Here is a 20674-nt window from a genome sequence, read left to right as displayed (position 1 = left end):
GAGAGAAAGAGAATGAAATCAATTTGACTAATATGCGATCAATACAAAGTAAACCAACCCAAAAAGGTTTAAACTTCTTTTTAATTCTTTTGCGGAAAAAGAAAAGAAGTGTGCTGACACAGTGATGATGAGATAGAGAGTAACCCAATAATTTGTAATTGTATTTTTAAATAATTTACATACTTTTACTTACAAATTAGTTCAAAAAAATAAATTTAACAAATCAAAATGAGATAAATTAAACGAACATGATATCCCTTCAGCATAAGGTGTGTCAAAGAAAATACTCCCTCCGTCCCATTTTAAATGACCTAGTTTAAAAATGTGTACTATTCATGTAACATGTTTTGACTTTATTTTTCTACTAATATATAACGACAAAATGTAGCATATAAGATGTTGTTAGATTCGTCTCGATGAATATTTTCAAAATATTAAATTTTCATAATTTTTTCTACTAGATAATAATAGAAATTTAAGTTTAAAATTGTGTATTGGCATCCGTGCGAGAGTCAACTAGGTCATATATTAAGGGATGGAGGGAGTAACAACTAATGGGGGCGTTTGTTTTGGGGAAACACAAATTATTCCCAGGAATAACATATCCGGGAATGAAAATTTGATTCCTAGGTATTTGTTAAAAAAAATGTTTGGCAAATAACTTGACAAAAATTGGAAGTTACAATTTTTTTTTAAATCTATGCAGAATATCATAGGAAAGCACATTCTAATCTCTTTACAGGGAAATAAATTCATGAGAATAATGGAAGTTATAGGAAGTTACTTCATTCCCAGGAATCTTTATACCCAGGAATATTTTTTTCTCAACCTCATAATAAACATGGGTATAATCATTCTCTAACCATGTATTCGTGGAAATGTCATTCTTAACCTTGAAACAAACACTTTCATGGTGTCTGGAATAAAAGAGAAACATTAGTCAGCACCCAAGCATAATAAAAGAGAAAAATTAGTTCAAAATTTTTTATTTAGAGATCGTATTAAAATTATTGATAAGTTTATGATTAAGTTATGAACTTTTTTAGTTTAAATCTTTCATAAAAGCTCCAAATTAACAAAATTTACTATTCTACTCTTACAAATGTTTGTATGGTTAAGGGCAGTCGTTTGACAGTTCTAAAAAAAGAAGAAGAAAAAGAAGAAAAAGGAAATACTTTGAAATAATTCAAAATCAAGCGGTAAGTTTCAGTTTCTAGGTTGGATTGATTTCGTGGAATACTTGGGAGTTCACGTTAAATTAATACTTCCTCCGTTTCTATATCTAACCACCCATTTGATTTTATTTTTGTCCCTAAATCTAAATCCCTTTTCAAATTACTAGATACATTTATTATTATTTTCCTAAACATACCTCTAATTAATGAGTAAATAGGCAATTTCCCCCCCGAAATTGCAAGGTTTGTCAAATACCCCCTGTAGTTAACGAAACATCAATTACCCCCTGAAATTGCATAACGTTAATCAATTTACCCCCTCCGTCAATTTTTCTGTTAACTGTTTACGGTTATGATCAATTACCCCCCTGAAATTTTACACTTATGTGTAAAATGCCCCCTGAACTTGAAAAATTAAAAAAAATTGAAAAAATTCTAGAAAAATATTAAAAAAATCTGGAAAAATGAAAAATCAATAAAAAAAATTGAAAAAAATATTAAAAAATTCTGGAAAATTGAAAAATTAATAAAACTGAAAAAAATCTGGAAAAATTAATAAAAATAAAAAAAATCTGAAAAAATTAATAAAAATAAAATAATCTAATAAAATAAAAAATAATGAAAAAATTCTGAAAAAAAAATAAAATTTCTAAATTTTTAAAAAAATTAAAATTCTGGAAAAATGAAATTTTCGAAATTTTAAATTTTAATGAAATTCTGGAAAATAAAAATTCTGGAAATTCTCGAAAAAAAAAATCTGGAAAATAAATTTTAATGAAATTTTAAATTTTCGAAAATAACAATGAAATTCTGGAAAAAAGAAATTTTAATGAAAATTTCAAAAATTTTCATTAGTATTTCTCAAAAAAATTTCGGGAATTTTTGTGTATTTATAAACCGAGAATAAGGGAAAAAATATGTGTATTTATAAACCGAGCTTAGGTTTTCTATGTATTTTTCGAAATTTCGAAATTTTCATTAGTATTTTTTCCGGGAATTTTTGTGTATTTATAAACCGGGAACTTTTTGTGTATTTATAAACCGAAAATAAGGGAAAAAATACACTGAAAAAACCTAAGCTCGACATATATACTAATCAAAATTTCGGAATTTCGAAAAATAAATTTTTTCCAGAATTTCGAAATTTCGACATATATACTAATCAGAATATTTTTTATTTTCCAGAATTTTTTCATTATTTTTCATTTTAATAGATTATTTTATTTTTTTAATCATTTTTTTATTAATTTTTTCATATTTTTTTTTAATTTTTCCAGAATTTTTAAACTTTTTCAGATTTTTTTTTATTAATTTTTCCAGATTTTTTTAAATTTTTTCCCTTTTTTTTCATTTTTATTAATTTTTCAATTTTCCAGAATTTTTTTCAATTTTTTTTATTGATTTTTCATTTTTCCAGAATTTTTTCAATTTTTTTAATTTTTCAAGTTCAGGGGGCATTTTGCACATAAGTGTAAAATTTCAGGGGGGGTAATTGATCATAACCGTAAACAGTTAACAGAAAAATTGACGGATGGGGTAAATTGATCAACGTTATGCAATTTCAGGGGGTAATTGATGTTTCGTTAACTACAGGGGGATATTTGACAACCTTGCAATTTCGGGGGAAATTGCCTATTTACTCTCTAATTAATACTACTAATTTGTTTTGAAATTTAAAAAGTCAAATTTAATACATATACTCCCTCCGTTTCAAAATGAGTGTCGCTTTAGCCCAAAAAATTTGTTTCAAAATGAATGTCACTTTACATTTTCAATACAACTTTAATTTTTTTCTTCCAAGCTTACCCTCAATAAATACTCCAACTTTTCTCTCTCACACAATTTTCAATGCAACTTTAATTTTATCTTTTTCTTATAAAGTAAGGGTAGTTTAGTAAAAACGTTATATCCAATGATTATTTCATTCCATTTCCTAATCTATGTGTCAAAGCCTAAAACGACACTCATTTTAAAACGGATGGAGTACAAACAAAGGACAATATGATAATATTAACACACAAAACAGACATAATAATTACATTGTCAGTTTTTCTTAAAAAATGTGAAAAAAGCAAAGGAAGGCTACATTGTGGGTCAGAGGGAGTAATAATAATCAGGTCATGTATGTCAAATTGTCAATATCCTAACTTCAATAGTTGAAAAGCAATACATTATGCATGTATGAATTATGTGAATGATATCACATCACAGTTTAATAATGTTCACTGTGACTGTTTTCTATCAGAACAGAAATGTTCATTGTAACTGACGTTTGTAAACAAGCATATTGGTTAAAAGGTTGAAACCTGACAAGTGGTATATAAAATGTCGGTTTATGTGGGGGATGGTTGGCGTGACCTTATTAAGCAAGGTGCTATGGCTAAAAAGATTATGATTAAGCTTTTGCTACTTTTATGATAAAAATAAAATAAAATAATTGTCACGATAAATATAAATATTCATCTAAAAATATATTTTTTTTATTGTTGCAGAATTTGTAGCCTAGCCGCCATTGAAGAGAAAGTTGAGTTGTTTTTTGCGACCTCTGCTCTAAGAACATCAAGTCAATTCAAAGCTCAACACTACTGTTCAAAACCTCTCTTCATGATGTACTTCGGCAAAGGTACACGTCTGCCACAGTATACTTAGTATTTGCACCCTCACCCACACTACGAAGTACTGCATGTTGGATATCACGTGAGTATGTGAGAATTACTGTGATTTAACATGATTTTTGAAAAACTACAATATGTAAGTTTTTAAAAAATCAGTGTCATCATGGCATAGCCACCATGATACCAAACATAAACATATTGAGCAAGCTGTTTTTTTTTTTTTTTTTTGACTGGTTAAACGAACTGATTGTTATGGCCTTTATTTATGTGTGGTTCTTGCAATCAGCACTTCTATATGTTGAAATCTGTCAAAATACACTACTAAAACGTGCTTCTTGAAAATGTGGCATTTTAGGGGATGAGTAATCATCTCTAATAAGCCCTAAAGGGGATGTGGCCCAAATAACATTCTTGAGTCTCGACACATCAAATTGAGCTACAAGCTCATTGGCATTTCCCCTAGTAGTTAGTTAACTAGCATGCGATTTATGAAAAGCTAGGAAGAGACACAGATGCACTAACTAGATACAATCAAAGAACAAGTTAATAATACATTACAAGGCCATCAAAAGTTTGTTCGACCTTTCCAAATGACTGCCAACAGAAACAGAACACTGGTGTCAAAAATAAGTTACAATTTTTTGTATGATTCAGAAACAAACCATGTAGCGCAATGTCGAATAGTTCTTGAATCATTACACTAAATAAAGATGTTTCCAACATTCAATAATGGAAGCTTTAGTTCTACTGCCTCATCATTGGTACCCATAATTTGCACCATAAACTGCACCATAGGCTCCAGCATGTCCTGGATTGGAAGGTGGTGACGCATAGACAGAACTATGAGCAGGGTAGGAATTGTATCCTTGGTCTGCAGGAGGCCCACCTGTTTGTTGCTGCGCCGGTGCTGCAGCTTCCGCCATAAAATTCTGCACCACAGATTCAGGATTATATTGCTGGAGTACAAGGCAAATTGATAATGTTAGGTCAATCAGTTCTAACATCCAAGACATGCATTCGGTGAGATAGGACTATGCACAGTAAATTCATAGCTTTTATATGGAAACAAATTGAGAAAATAAAGATACTGCATGAAATGAAATAACAGAAAAGATTGAAGATAATTTCCTTGCATCAAATAAATGACGGGGTGAGGATGGATAAAATGACAAATTTCTTACTCAACCAGTCAACTTATTGAAAAAATACTCGTGGAAGGATAATAGTTTAATTTAGAAATTTAACAATCTTATAATTTACTGTATTTACATAAAAAATTAATCTTCGATAAAACTCTAGCGCAAAATGAATCTTTTAGGAACCAAGTAAACGATTCAATATTTTTTCATTACTCTAATTCAGTATAAATCTAAAACAAATTTCCAAGACATGCCGCATGCTATGAACTGTAATGTATAAACTAAAATGCATGCAGCTTCAACATATAAAAATGTCTTAAAATAACTGTTATGTTTTTTAATAGTGGCATTAATTATTTCATTCCAATTCTACCTCCAAGTATAACAATGGTTAATAACCAACTGTTAATGAGGAAAAGTTTGCCAATTAGGGTGGGCTAATTTAGCTTCTTCAAAAAAAAAAAAAGAGTAAAAGTTTGTAAAATTACAATATTATTTTATTCATTTATAGTTTTTCCTAGTCTGAAGAAAACCTAGGACAACACTAATATTAGAACGGCTGGAGCAAATCAAAGACCAAGATCAGGATTACCTGTATCAATTGCTGTGCTGTTTGAACTTGAGAAGCAGTCCCGCTGATTTCAACTGTCATCTCCCCAGGAACTCCTCTTGTTTCTTGTATGGTAACAGTGGCCCCACTTGCTCTTCTGATATAGCTTATATTTGTTCCGGCTGTTCCAATAACAGCATCAGCGTACGATAGAGGAATTTGCATTTGCTGCGTGATCTGTGCCACAATAGCATTAGCAAGACAATTAGTATCATTTCAGCTTAACATCCAAGTGTGGAACCTAACATCACCCTCTGCTATCTTAAATCTAAACAGCAACGTGGAAAGCAACAGCAAATATCAATCAACACTGGTAAAGTTTCACAACCAGCCTTTACCACGGCTATTGCACAAAATTCATGAAGCAGCAGTCAACAAGTCGTCTCATCAAACTACATAAACAACGACAGACAGACTGGCGAGTTCTAAGACATCCAGAAAAATGCAAACTACATAAAAATGTAATGCCAATATATCATCCCAATCACCATACTACTTCCTTTTGGGGATTATTAGAAAACAAAATTTGAAATAAGAAAAGTACCTGTGTGACCATGGAAGGTGCAGACTGAGTATTGGATGATGCGTGAACTCCTATTGAAGCATCTCTTCCATAGGCGGATATACCATGATGGGGCTGTTTGTCCAATGGAGGAGGCATTTCAGCTGGTGGGTAGTAATTATCAACTTGCCTTGGAGGTGGCATGAATTGAGGAGCAAGTCCAAATCCAGGACCTCCACCAGCATTTGGTGGGAGACCCTGAGGTGGACCCCATGATTGGTGGGGTGGTGGTGGCACTGGCATGTGCTCCACAGGGTGGTTATTAGCCATTTGCATCTGGAGAAAGATCAAATTAGTTGCATTCCTTGGTAAGCATAAGATAGATTCTTCACAAGTGTAATATGAATTAACACACTTACATTCATTTCAAAAATTGGAATTATACTGCGATCAACTAAAAATTTCTTAAGGTGGCATGCAATCATCTCCACTGCCTTGTGCACTCCAATGGGATCCCCTACTACTTCAACCACCCTGTCATCTTGAAGGGCAAAAACAGGCAGATCTTCTGCAGACAAAAAAACAACAGAGGTGCAAGATGCTTAGCAACTAGAGAATGTCAAACAGCCCATCCAAGAACCAAAACGGAAAGAGAAAAAAACTTCAAATTTCCACTAATATTTTATCTAAAAGCATAAACTACAGAAGACTGGAAGCATAAACTTCAAATTGTATCTTAGAAATAATTTTTAATGAAAAGGATAGACAAAAAAAGGTTTTAGAAAGGGAAAGTTTTAAACTACTTAGATTAGAATACATGAATCTGACAACTGAATTAATAAATAGCGGGAATTATCGTAAGTTTAGGGTTTAGGTGGTAATGATAGAAGTTAGCTATGCATATCTGAGTGCTTACATGATACTCCCTCCGTTTCTTTTAACTTGTTGTTTTAAGGGTATTTACACATATTAATACAATCAATAAATTTTATTATTTTTTATGAAATCATGTCTTATTCCTTAATATTCTTGATTATTTATTATCTCATTCATTGAGCTTTGAAAACAATCACAGTAACAACCATGGTTGTCAAAATCGAGATCTCATCTAAGATCGTTTGGGTATAGAAAAATCGTAAATAGTGAGATCGTAACAAGGATCGTAAGATCCCACCAAAGACAAGATTATACTATAATTAAGAAACACACTTAATATTACTAAGTATAGAATGTTTCTTCAAACAAAAAAAATACTACATATAGTGTTATATAATTAAATTATATGATTAAATTAAATAGTACTTATGTTAAATAAATAACTAATTAACAATTTAATTAATTTTTATTAGAAAAAAAACTATCTAAGTATTTGTTAGCATAAAGCTTTTAAAATATATTAAATATAAGATTTATTAAGGCTAAAAACAATGAAATCTTTTTAAAAATAGAGTAAACTTAGCAAATTACTAGCATTAAAAAAAGTAAACTTGGCAAATTAGCATTAAAAAATAAAAATTCCCGTAAAAGAAGCATTATAAAATAAAATTAAGAATAACAAGCAAATAGCGGCACACTTTCCAAAAATAATAAATCAGCTTTTAATATTGACTGCGTGAAAGGCAAGCTCAACTGTTTTGACTCTTCAACATCCATTTCTCTTCCGCTGCAAAGCATGTCGTTTTGGTCAACGAACTCTTCTCCGCGAACCAGGGTCATATGGGTTAAAAGGTACAAATTCGGTGTGAGAAAACTCGCCGCTTCCACGATCTTGCGATCTACCTCTGCGCCGGCCGCGCCTCCCTCTTCAACGATTTTCGCACCGCGCCGGCACGGTTTAGGGAGAAGAACGCGTGAGATCGTACGATCTCACGATCTACAGCGCGCGTTTAACAACCTTGGTAACAACAACAACCAAGCCTTATCCCACTAAGTGGGGTCGGCTACAGGGATAAAATTACGCCATAATGTTCTATCCGAAACCATATATGGATCAAACTCATTAACCTCTAGGAACAAAATTCTTCTACAAAAGCGACAATTAAAGAGAGGAGTATCAATAATAGTAAAAATGGTAATAAACCAAACAGTGACAAGAACAAAACACGTTTGACGAATAGGAAGAGGAACTTGGAACCATCCCAGTTAATAGACTTAAAAGCATATTTACACTATTGCTCTATTACAGCTCTAGTACCCAGTGGATGAATCCCAAACTTATCTCTGATATAAAATTAGGGTAAGGAAAATTTGTAATACAAGCTACGATGAACTTCTCAGAATAACAGAATGCTAAGTGATAATAAAATTGACAATCCAGCAATCAGATTGAAAGTTTTTAAATCAAATATGAGTAGATACCTGCTCCCAGAACTCTGACTATACAATTTGATGCTTCTTGGATAGATTTTACGGTGCCTCCTTGTTTCCCAATTAAACTTCCTGCTTGTGAGGCTGGCACTAGAAATTTTGTAGAAACCTTCCCAGCCACACCTGAAGGAGCATCTAACCCATCAATTAACCGTTTATGAGCCTTCAATAAGCCATCCACAGCAGGTGGAAGAGAAGAACCAGGCTCATCTTTAGCTGATACCATTACCTAATCACAAAGAACAAATAACACTATCAGCCTGTCTTTGATCTCAACATTTCCTCTAATGATAATATGCAACACGAAGACATAATATGGTGACAAACAATAAAAAGCCACCAGAGCACCAATTACAGCCCTTTACATGCCACCTACAATCTCGGGATCAGCAAGATAGCATGCAATGCAAGCAACTTTGATTATTAAAAATGCAACAAATAGGAGATTCAGCTAAATAGCCAATATTCTTCCACAATTAATACCTACATTATCATGACCTGTCAGAAAAATTCCAGAAGGAATCCTTCACTTCACCACCAAACCAATTTTGTAACAGTCTTAAAGGCCGAATTATTAAGAGGAATAGCTCTTGCACCCAAATACTCTGCATTACTATTTAACCTATCCTCGTCCAATTGCAATCTTTGAAAATTAAAATGTCAAACTGCTTGTGGTCAAGTACCAAATATAACAGCATGTTGGTTTTCAGATAGATAACTGAAGCACAGTTTAGATATTTTGATAAACATCTTTTATCGACAACAGAAAAAGAAAATAAAACATGGAGAATTCTAAAATATAATTTTGAAGATTGTGTGCCTGAACTCGTTGTCTAACTAGAACGCCCACCCGCTCCCTACCAGTTTTCCTTTCTATGTCCACTGCCAATCTATGCAATACTTCTGCACCTCGTGCAACTTACCCCAGCCCTCTACCTGTTTCTTGTTAGGGAAGAAAACAAGCAACATTTTGTCCCAACCCTTTGCCAGTATATTTAATATCACCAAGTTCCAACTACCACAAGAAACATTCTTTACTACTCATATCCAATGGCGATTAAAACGTGAAAGGAATTTCCTAGATAAACCTTTTAGAAACATGGAAGTGTGTCATACGTGAACATAATTACGATAAGTGATATGACGTGTGATTTAAAATGTATGTCACCGTGGAAGTGTCTTCTATTTTTTTTTTATTGATTGGGTCTTGGTTTACTACAGTGCATTTAGTTAATTATAGCTATAACTTTACCAATATTTCCTACTGAAGAACTATTGTGATAACATAACAAATATTAACATAGACATACTCCATGTGTTAAAATTAAAATTAATTGATAGCCTTGGTTAATCTTCGGATCCTTTTTTCTTGATAACATGTATGACAAACAAAATACTTATGGTTTGGTATTTATTGTTTTCGGTATTGTATTAGAGCTGGTGATAAACTTTTTTTCATTGCTAGGAATCTGCGGCAAGACATCAATCATCCAGGTTTTGAATTTACCCGCTGGAATGCAGAGCTTCGTGGTACTTTGATATAAAATGACTACGTGTTAATAAACTTTCAGCACTTTGCAATGCTCAATGCTGATCCTGCATCTGGAACTTTGGTTCTTCAATATTGGGGATCTAATTGATGATTGAGTCGTTGCCTTTAAAAATGGAATATTGAACCTGCACAGATTCATTTTCTGTTAGAATTAAATTCATATTTCGTGGATTTTTTCCATAATTCTTTTTCGAATTTGTTTCGTCTTCTTCATCTTAGTTTTTGTGTTCATTGTATCACATGAATAAGGTTTCACTTTGTTCTGACCATAAACAAGCTATATTTTTTATTCTTACAATTTCTTGTCGTGAGAATAGGACATTGCAAATTAAGATTGCTTAAGGAAAGACAGCCACAATTTATTCTTCATCATAACATCTTAAGCAGAGAGAGACATAGTTAAAGGGATAATTGCTATGAGTTGTTTCAGACACAAATTCCAGGTCCTTGAAAAGAATTAAAGGTACTTTCCCTCACTCCCAATAATTCCTACTCTGAATATTTACAAGCATTTTGGACCCAAATTATATAGGTAAATACCTAATTACATACGTAAATATTTCTCACATTGGTCCTTGTCTTAGAAAATGCGACGCTCAGACACACATCAGTGCATACATTTTTCGTTTATTTATTTGTTATAATGTACTTATCTAGGATTAGTAAAAGTACAGATAAAAGATATAACTATGTCATCATTGCAAGTAATGAGTACAATCACTGCAGAGCTCCATAAAAAAAAACAGATATCATGAATATTATTCTACAACTCAACCACAAATTTTAAAACCATATTCAAAAACAAATGAATCCTTTTAAAAAATGAAGGAAGTAAGAAAATCCAAAAGAGCTTGGTAAAAATAAATCATTCCAGATCAATGCTACCAAGATACAAATGCAGCTAACTTTTTAACCAGAAAAACAGATGTAAGCTGAATAGAGAAAACACTCACAGCCCGTTCTGAAGTTCCGGGAGGCCCATCAAGAATCTTAACACGAGCACGTGTCTCTTCAACAATCTTCTTAATAAACTCTCCTTTCCGACCAATTATCCCACCAACCTTTTGAGCAGGAACCAACATTCTGAAAACACTCTCACCAGGCCAGCCCGGCCATTTCTTCTCAGGCTCAACGATCGGCACCTCAACCACCTTTTCAGACTCATTTTGTTCCGTCTCAACAATTTGCTGTTGTTCTTCGAATTCACCTACGTTCTGATCAACCTCAGCCATGGAATTTCCACTGCCAGAAACACAAACAAACAAAAAAATCAAATTTTTACACCACATGATATCAACAAGTAGAAGTAGAGTTAAAAGGAGAATAGGGGATAGATCTGTAAAGGATTTATCGAGAAAAAGTTGCTGAACCGCGAGAAATAGTGAATAAGTGAGTGTAGAGTACAATAAATGCATAAAAAAAACGAACATGGTGAGTAAATTACCTTGATTGCAGGGTAGAGATGTAAATTAGAAGTTTGGGTGCGAGAATGAAGAAGATGGAATCTAGGGTTTTGGTATTGGTTTTGGGAAAAGGGGCTAAGTGAGAGTGGAGGGAGTGACTTACAAGTTGTGAGAACGAAGTGATGAAGGATAATAGGTGGTGGCATAACATTGGCACGTAGTATATCATTTTATTTTTTATTTTTTTTGAACTAATATATCATTTAATTATTTTTTTTTAGGAAAATATCATTCAATTATTATTTGAGTAAATAGGCAATTTCCCCCCTTAAATTGTAAGTTTTGTCAATTACCCCTTGAAATTGCATAACTTTAATCAATTTACCTTCTCCGTCAATTTTTTTTTGTTAATCAACATTACGTGGCATTTGACTGTTTACCATTATGAGCAAATATCCCCCTGAAATTTTTCATTTATGTGCAAAATACCTTATGAACTTGAAAATTTATATTTTTTTCTTATCTTTGACTCAAAAGATATTAAAGGCAAACAATTAATCATATAAACAGGGGCGGAGCCAGCTGGGTGCACACCCTGGAATTTTCCATTTTATGCCTATTAATACACTGATATTGCTATTTGCACACCCTCAGTTTTTCCTTTTGCACCTGCCAAAGACTTTAGAAGACTAACCAGCAGAGTGTTACACAACATATTTCCTATTGCTATTTGCACTGCCTTAGTTTAATTGAATTTTGATTATTAGTTGTGGTTATTTAATTCGGTAGGATCATAAATGCCAAAAACATAAGTGTCTAATCATTTTGCAAGTAAATTATATATTGTATACTACTCCAAAAAAAAATTCCTTCTCTAACTTCTTGTTCTTTTCTTTTGGACAATTCTTTTTCCTTTGTCCATAAAGACTATGATTATGATTAATTGTATATAATTTAAATAATATATATAGAAAATTACATAGAAATGAAGGACAAACTGAAACAAGTTGCATTGTTAATCCGTTTTAGATGACAAAATTATAATTAATGAGTTAAAAAAATTTGCACCCCCTGACTCAGGGTCATGGATATGCCACTGCATATAAATCTTTATGGAATGTATGTTTATGCAGCTATTGGTCATATAAATCTTTATGAAAGGTATGTTACTCTCATGTGTTCTAAATATATACATATGTATAAGACTTTTTTTCACAAGTTGGTAATTATGTTAGAGTATGCAGTCATAAGAGTACACAAGTCTTTGATAATTGTGTGTCCATAAAGAAAATTCATAGGTTAATATCTGCAGAAGGAATAAGAAACAAGGCTTAGGTTTGTGAACTTGCAACTTGATTAATGATATAATTTTTATAATGCAGGAAATGCCATATCTATTAGCTATTAGCTGCAACATGTTAAATAGATTGTGTCACAGATCTTCTACATGAAGCCGGTATTGTCCTGTAAAGTTATGTGATATATATCAATTTTCTGCTGCTATGGCATTCTTGTTTTGGTTTATTTCAACAGCTTGATATCTTTTTAATGTTTGGTTTTTAGTTTTACCATCTTTGTAAAAAAAAATTATCTTGCTCCTTGTTGATATATATGAAATATGAATGAAAAGGTTGCACATGACAAAACCATTACTTCTTTGACGTATATTCATTCATGTTCTTGTGAATAGAATTTTGATAACAATAGGTACAATATACTACTTGAAGAACTAAATGTATGCTTTTAATGACATAAGTGCAAAATTTCGGGGGGGGGGGGGGGGGGGGGGGGGGGTGTGGGGTGGGGGTATTTGATCATAACCGTAAACAGTCAGAAGTCACGTCATGTTGACTAACAGAAAAATTTAACGGAGGGAGTAAATTGATTAACGTTATGCAATTATAGGGGAGTAATTGAAGTTTTGTTAATTTAATGGGGTAATTGACGAAACATACAATTTCGAGGGAAAATTGCCTATTTACTCATTATTATTACTTGTAAAAAAACATTTCTTTATTTATTTATTGAGTGAAAAACTATTTATTGTTTATTCATTTTTACCATTTTCAGGGGAGAAAGTTAATCTCATTTTGTTAGATAATAAATCATTAATACAAGGCGTCCCTGTAAGCATAGCTCAGTTGGTAGGGACATGCACTGTTATATGCAGGCGCCGCGGTTCGAACCCTGGACACCCCACTTATTCACCTTGAAAAAAGTGAATTCTAACCACTAGACTACTTGACAAAAAAAAACATTAATACAAGGTGGTGCATCAATAAATAATTGGGAATTAGATTATAATGAGGATATTGGTGCTAATTCATAAGTCACCCCATTTATTTGTCTTCAATTAAACTCTGTCTTATAGTGGGTAAAATGGATGTTTAGCTGTCGGCAATGACTAATAGTACTTCCAAAATCATTGTTACTGCTGTTATTGTTGTTAACAACATCAACGACGAACTTCGAATCCAAAGAGAAATCCTTGACATCCAATCCTAACTCTTCCACCCACGACATCACTTTACGTAGTCTTAAAACTTCGTCAACCTCCACCGAACACAATGGTGCAAACCATGCTATTTTAGCAAGCGCATATGCCCCATTGACATCTCAAATACACATATAAATACCAACCTTATTATGGGAAGTCAAGAAGGAAGCATCTGCATTACATTTTTGTCTACCTGAGGCGGGTCTCCGTCGTCGAACATTGTTCATGTTACTCGACCCTGGTGGTATATTTGGTGTTGGTGTATCTGCGGGCCTTCCCAATTCATGGGCAACTTTCCAGTCTTCTAACACATGCACAACTTTTTCAAAGACTTGTGATGTTGTTTCTTTCACTTGATGTCACAATCTCAAATTATTGCGCTTCCAAATACTACAGAGGATTGATGCAGATAAAGAACATTGTGATAATACGAATGAGTTGCATCGAAAATATAGTTTATAGAACATTATAACTTAATATAATTCATGTAGTCAGCATCACTTAATGATATAAGTTTTTTTTATTTGTTCATCCGAATATAAATATAATACGAGGATCTTAATTGGAAATTTGACGTAATTTTCACTAAAGTCGTTTAGGTTTTGAGATAATGAAACGGTAGGGAAAAAAATCTAAGGATCCAAGTTTAAATCTGAAGATTAAGGTTGTGCGATGTGCTGAAAAACAAGGAGACCTGACACGACAACTCCAGTTGTAAGTTGTATTGTGTTTGATTTAAAAATTGTTCCTTTATTGGACGGATTGGGGGCAAGGTAATGGACAAAATTGAATTTTTTATCACTCACTAAATCACAACACAATGTTTTGTCACAAATTATAAAAAAATACAAAAATAATATTTTATTCATCAACATAAACCAAATTATAAACCATATAGTACTTAATAAAACCGTACACAGTATGACATAACATATGAGTAAATGGTAAACGGTACTTAATCAAAGCCACTCGATGGTTCACAACATAAACCAAATTATAAACATGGACCAAAAAGTAACCATCTTCGACAAGAAATGCAAAATACTAAGATTTCACATTATATAAAAGTAGCATCAAATAAAAACACACAACTATATTCTTCACATAAAAACCAAAGAACTTTACAAGAGAAAAAAATATGTCATTATGTAAAATATCACAGAGTTTCTACGAGTATTGGGCTGAGTGACATTAACTTGTAAGAAAAAACCCATACAACCATTTTATGAAAATTAACTGTGTGCTTGATTATTGATGATTTTTTTTCTGCTACATATTGATGATTTTTTTAGTATATATTTTGTCGATGATTGCATGTATACTGCTTCTTCTCGCTTTGTTTATCATGTTTTACTCGTACTTACAAGAAAATGGAGTGTTTTTTTTTCTTTCTGAAACAATGAATTTGTTTTTTTTTTGGTCAGACAGCCTAGTGGCTAGAATTCACCTTATAAGACGAATAAGTGGGGTGTCCGGGGTTCAAACCCCGGCCCCTGCATATAAAAATGCATTGTCCTACCAATTGAGCTATCCTCACGGGACCAATATTTGTTTTTTTTTATCGTATAGCCAATATTTAGTTTTATACACTTTTTATCCTTTAAAAACAATAATTTTTTATAATTAACATAAAAAATCCTTAAATGAAACATTTATGACGTTGACACGTGTATACACAGTTATCCTAGATACCAAAATAAAAATCAGATCTGAACAAAACAAAATTGCAAAAAGAAAAAGGTGTTTAGGAATAGAAATGCGGTGCCGTCTACGGTAGGAGAGGGCAATAGGTCCCCTACCGTAGGAGATCATATAAAAGGGTTTTTTTCTTCTTCTTTTTTTAACAACTAAATTGACATGTGTTTGTAGGTGGTTGGCACAATAGATACTAGTGTTGCATTTTTTTTAGAAATGATACATCATCCTATCATTATTATAAGCAAAAATCTACATAAAAATTTACATTTTAAATTTATTTATTAAATAATGTATGAGGTTTATAATACAGACTACAAACATCATTTAATGAATGTATCTAAAACGTTGATTTTTGCTTATAATAGTGACGAGATGGTGTATTTGCACAACAACTTTATGATAACTTTTTGACAACCTTCTCTCATACTCACGTTATACTCTTATTCTCACTCTTTCTTTTTCTCTCTCATCATCCTTTCACTATTATAAGCAAAATTTTATAACATGTTTTTGGTCCCTGGTAAAATAAAATTTTGAAATTCATCCCTGCAAAATTTTTTGTTTTTTAAAATAGTCGCTGACCCCACTTTATTGATGATTTGGCGCATTTTTGCGGACGTGGCATTAGCTGTGCCACTTTGTCCACTTGGCATCCACATGGCATTTAATAACCAAAACTCAAACTCGCTACTCGCAAAAATTTTGCAGAGATGAATTTCAAAATTTTAATTTACCAGGGACCAAAACCCAAACTCGCTATAATTTTTTAGGTTAAAACATGTTTTTGGTCCCTGCAAATATAGCGAGTTTGGGTTTTGGTCCTTGGTAAAATAAAATTTTGAAATTCATCTCTGCAAAATTTTTTGTTTTTTAAAATAGTCGCTGACCCCACTTTATTGATGATTTGGCGCATTTTTGCGGACGTGACATTAGCTGACTGTGCCACTTTGTCCACTTGGCATCCACATGGCATTTATTTCAATTAACTAATTTAATAAACATTTTTAAAAAACAGAAAAAATAATTTTGCAATTAAAATAAAACAATCAAATTTTATTAATCTTTTTTAAAAAATGGCTTATTAATAAAAAATTCATTAATATCTTTGCTGCCCAGAATTTGGAGAATGAAAAATTCATCCTCCTCTCTCCCAAATTCCAATTCCCAGGTCTGCATCTACAACCCTTCACACATACATTCATCTTCCTAAAAAAAATACTAAAAAAATAAATCCCACTCACAGAAACATTTGCAATACCAAACCATAAACAAATTCATGTGAACCAATCTTTGCTCTTTTCATCTTCAATAACCACCACCGCATTCTTTAGCTTCTATGAACAGCGTCACCATGGGAAGAGGAAGATGCGACCGTCGCCGGAGTCGTGGACAGCTCCGGTGATGGTTTTATGGGAAGGTATCGTCGCTACTTATGAAGGGATCGTGGTTACTGCTCATCACAAAGGTGTTTCACCAGAGCATTACTGTTCGTCGGAGGTGGCGAGACAAGATGGTGGATTGAGGCGGCGTCAAACCCGGATCTGGTTCTGTCCAACACAATGAACGTCGTGTCCGCCGCCGGAGTAAGCCTAGATCTTATGAGAGGGGTTTTGTTTCAATGATTCTAAAAACTTATTCCTGCAAATCCAAGATGAGAATAAAATTTACAATCTTTCAATGATTGACACGCAGAGGAAGAAGAATGATGATGAAGGATCATAGGATGAATGTGTTCCATTGAAGAAGAAGCAAAGGAAGGAAAGGGGGAATATAGGGAAGCCGTAAAGATTTTCCCCTTTGCTCCAGTTTTATTGTTTTCTTAATTAATTAAAATTTGATTGTTTTGTTTTAATTGCAAAATTATTTTTTCTGTTTTTTAAAAATGTTTATTAAATTAGTTAATTGAAATAAATGCCATGTGGATGCCAAGTGGACAAAGTGGCACAGCTAATGTCACGTCCGCAAAAATGCGTCAAATCATCAATAAAGTGGGGTCAGGGACTATTTTAAAAAACAAAAAATTTTGCAAAGATGAATTGCAAAATTTTATTTTACCAGGGACCAAAACCCAAACTCGCTATATTTGAAGGGACCAAAAGCAAGTTTTAACCTAAATTTTTATATAAATTTTTGCTTATAATAGTGAGAGGATGATGAGAGAGAAAAAGAAAGAGTGAGAATAAGAGTATAACGTGAGTATGAGAGAAGGTTGTCAAAAAGTTATCATAAAGTTGTTGTGCAAATACACCATCTCGTCACTATTATAAACAAAAATCAACGTTTTAGATACATTCATTAAATGATGTTTGTAGTCTGTATTATAAACCTCATACATCATTTAATAAATAAATTTAAAATGTAAATTTTTATGTAGATTTTTGCTTATAATAATGATAGGATGATGTATCATTTCTAAAAAAAATGCAACACTAGTATTAGGGGTGTTCAAAACCGAACCAACCCAATAGAAAAACCGCAAACCAAACCAATCCAAACCGAAACCGCAAAAAACCGCACTTGGTTCGGATGAATTCGGATGACTTTTGCATTGAACCGCGCGGTTTGGTTCGGTTTGCGGTTTGCATCTCAGCAACCGAACCAAACCAAACCAAACCGCAAGAATAATGAATATTACTTAAATATGTACTAGCCCAATTACATAGCTCAAGAATAATCTCTTTTGATTCAATTTTTCCATTGTTGCACCATCAAGTTCGATTCTAATTCCTTTCCATCTCTTTCAATTCATTTCTAGTGATGAATTTGTTTCCTTTACTTCCCAATAATTTATTTCATGTTTATGTTTCTTCTTAACTTTACCTATTTTGATATAAGTTTTGCCTAATATTTTATCATATAAACAGCAAAATAAAATGTCCTATGTTTACTTTGTAACAAGTTGGCAATATTAGAGTTAATGTAATATTTTTTTTATCTCGCGATAAACCGCACAAACCGAACCAATCCAAACCGCATTGGTTTGGTTTGGTTTGGTTTGGATGACTTTTTAAAAATCAACCGAACCAAACCAAACCGCATGCTTTTTTATCTCGCGGTTTGGATAACTTTTATGCTCAAAACCGAACCAAATCGCACCGCGAACACCCCTAACTAGTATCTATTGTGCCTACCACCTACAAACACATGTCAATTTAGTTGTAAAAAAAAAAAAAAAAAAACCCTTTTATACACATTTTACCTCACATTTTCAATTTGATTTCTAAGTAATTAATAATGAATTATAACAAATCATGATCATCATCACCATAATTTAAAGTAACTCTAGCTATGAAAAGCAGCTCCATTTTCTTCTTTCCATTACCAACAACACCGCTACCTTCAAAATATTCTTTAAGTGAAAAAAAGATTAAATTTTTGGTATAGTTAAAAATTCCGAAAAACTTATCAACCATTTTCAAGTCTGGAAACACATGATGGGGTGGATGGGTGTGATCTTGAAAAGGTTAAAATTGGTATTTTTGATGGTTTGTAGGGGTAAGGGTATAATTGTTGGGGTGTGAGGTAAAATGTTCTAGAAATGCTAGTTTGGATATTTTAAAACCCAATGTAACAGTAACACATATGACATGTCAATTATGAATCACTTTTGTTTCTTTCACTTAACTAAAAACATTGTGAATTATTGATGTACACTGTTAATGCACGTGTCACATTTGTTTATATTTTTTGTATTAATTCGGATTGTAAAGCACACGTGTGGCTGGTCGTAGCTAAAAGAAGAACCATTAGTTTAGACATCCACACACCGACATATATAATGGAGTTTGTATTCCAAAATTAAAGAGACCAACAAAGAGAAGAAAGGGAATGATCAATGGTCCCTATATGTTTCACTTTCCTTGATGTATATTGAACATTAACAAAGCAAGGTCCCCAACATTGTGTTGTGATTATCTTTTTAACAACTTCATTTATTTATTTAAGAGTATACTCGTGCATATAGGCCGGTGGCAGTTTATTTTGTCATAACTAGTTTGCAGCCCGTGCCCTGCACGAGAAATTTTTTGCTGAATTTTTGTTTATATTTTTTAATTTATGTTGATAATATTTAAAATTTTGTTTATATTTTTTAATTTATGTTGATAATATTTAAAATACATGTCAAAATGTAAGTATATCATATCTTTGTTTATAAAGGGTATAAACATATTTTTTGAAGTGGTTTTTTTATTCAATTGTTTCCATTCATTTAAATTATTTTATTATTTTGGGTTTCAGACGTTTCGATTCGTTTAAATTATTTTATTATTTTGGGTTTCAGAGATAAAGAGGTAATCACGATGGAAACGAAAGTTGAACAAATGATTTTGCAGTCTTTACCAAATGCGCCAACCTTTTCGACTATTTTTTTTAACATTACTTAAACTATTTAACTATTTTAATGACATCTTTTGATCTTATTTGCCAATTTTATTTTATTTTTTATATTTGAGTGCAATAGAAAATCTCTAGTTTAATTAATATAAATTGAAGTGGGATCTATTTAAACATGAGTTTTTGTATTAATTTTTTTTATTCAAACATGCTTATTCATAGTTAGAAATGGAATGTCTTTGATCCAAAAACTAATGTGATATACTTGCAAAGAAATCTATTAAAATAAACACCTAACTTTAACAACCTAAATAAAGTTAAACGGGAACACAACTTGTGTTAAAAGAAATTAAAATCTTATGTTTCATTGCAAAGCTAACTTAAGAACAGATTAAAAACGAACTTCATCTTCAAATATACCAGCCCGTGAAGTGAAATGATACAGATATCATGGTAGATCATCTTTGTCAGGTGAAATGAAAAAAAAAATCTTATAATTGACGGCCCGTGAAATGATACGAATTAAAAACCCGTGAAGTGAAAAAAAAAAGTTTGTCAGGTGAAATCATCTTTGTCAAGTGAAATGATGCGAATTAAAAAGAAATGATACCAGCCCGTGAAGTGGAAAAAAAAAACTTTATAAAAGTCACCTTGACAAATATTGGTTAGTCTGGTGGAGTGAAATGGCACATAGTTTTGTGGTAGTCATCCTTGACAGCCCTTGTAAATTTACGCCTTAAAAAAAACCTTGTAATTTTAGTATTGTACACTATGTATATTT

General features: G+C 32.3%; 1 protein-coding gene across 1 annotated transcript; it reads right to left on the bottom strand.

The window, feature by feature from the left end:
* Positions 1-4316: 4316 nt before the first annotated feature.
* Positions 4317-11554, bottom strand: FLK (RNA-binding KH domain-containing protein). The gene is made up of 7 exons (XM_085730168.1): positions 11405-11554; positions 10914-11202; positions 8400-8637; positions 6461-6609; positions 6084-6377; positions 5522-5716; positions 4317-4719 (listed from the first exon to the last, which is right to left on the bottom strand). Exons 2-7 carry the CDS (start codon positions 11190-11192, stop codon positions 4546-4548), a joined length of 1329 nt encoding a protein of 442 aa, XP_085586294.1. The 5' UTR covers positions 11193-11202; positions 11405-11554; the 3' UTR covers positions 4317-4545.
* Positions 11555-20674: the final 9120 nt, after the last annotated feature.

The sequence above is a fragment of the Medicago sativa genome, chromosome 7 (genome assembly GCF_051527215.1).
Source record: "Medicago sativa cultivar Bolivia chromosome 7, Bolivia_mono, whole genome shotgun sequence".
In the NCBI taxonomy this organism is placed as follows: domain Eukaryota; kingdom Viridiplantae; phylum Streptophyta; class Magnoliopsida; order Fabales; family Fabaceae; genus Medicago; species Medicago sativa.
The sequence above is the reverse complement of the archived record's forward strand: the minus strand, read 5'-3'. Positions and strand labels throughout refer to the sequence as shown.

Excerpts from the sequence above, each read along its gene's own strand:
- FLK (XM_085730168.1), bottom strand. The coding sequence starts at position 11,192 with ATGGCTGAGGTTGATCAGAACGTAGGTGAATTCGAAGAACAACAGCAA. Across the intron at positions 8,638-10,913 it reads CCGGAACTTCAGAACGGGCT|GTAATGGTATCAGCTAAAGA; the intron begins GTGAGTGTTTTC and ends CTTTGTGATTAG. Across the intron at positions 4,720-5,521 it reads CAGCACAGCAATTGATACAG|AATTTTATGGCGGAAGCTGC; the intron begins GTAATCCTGATC and ends TCTGTGGTGCAG.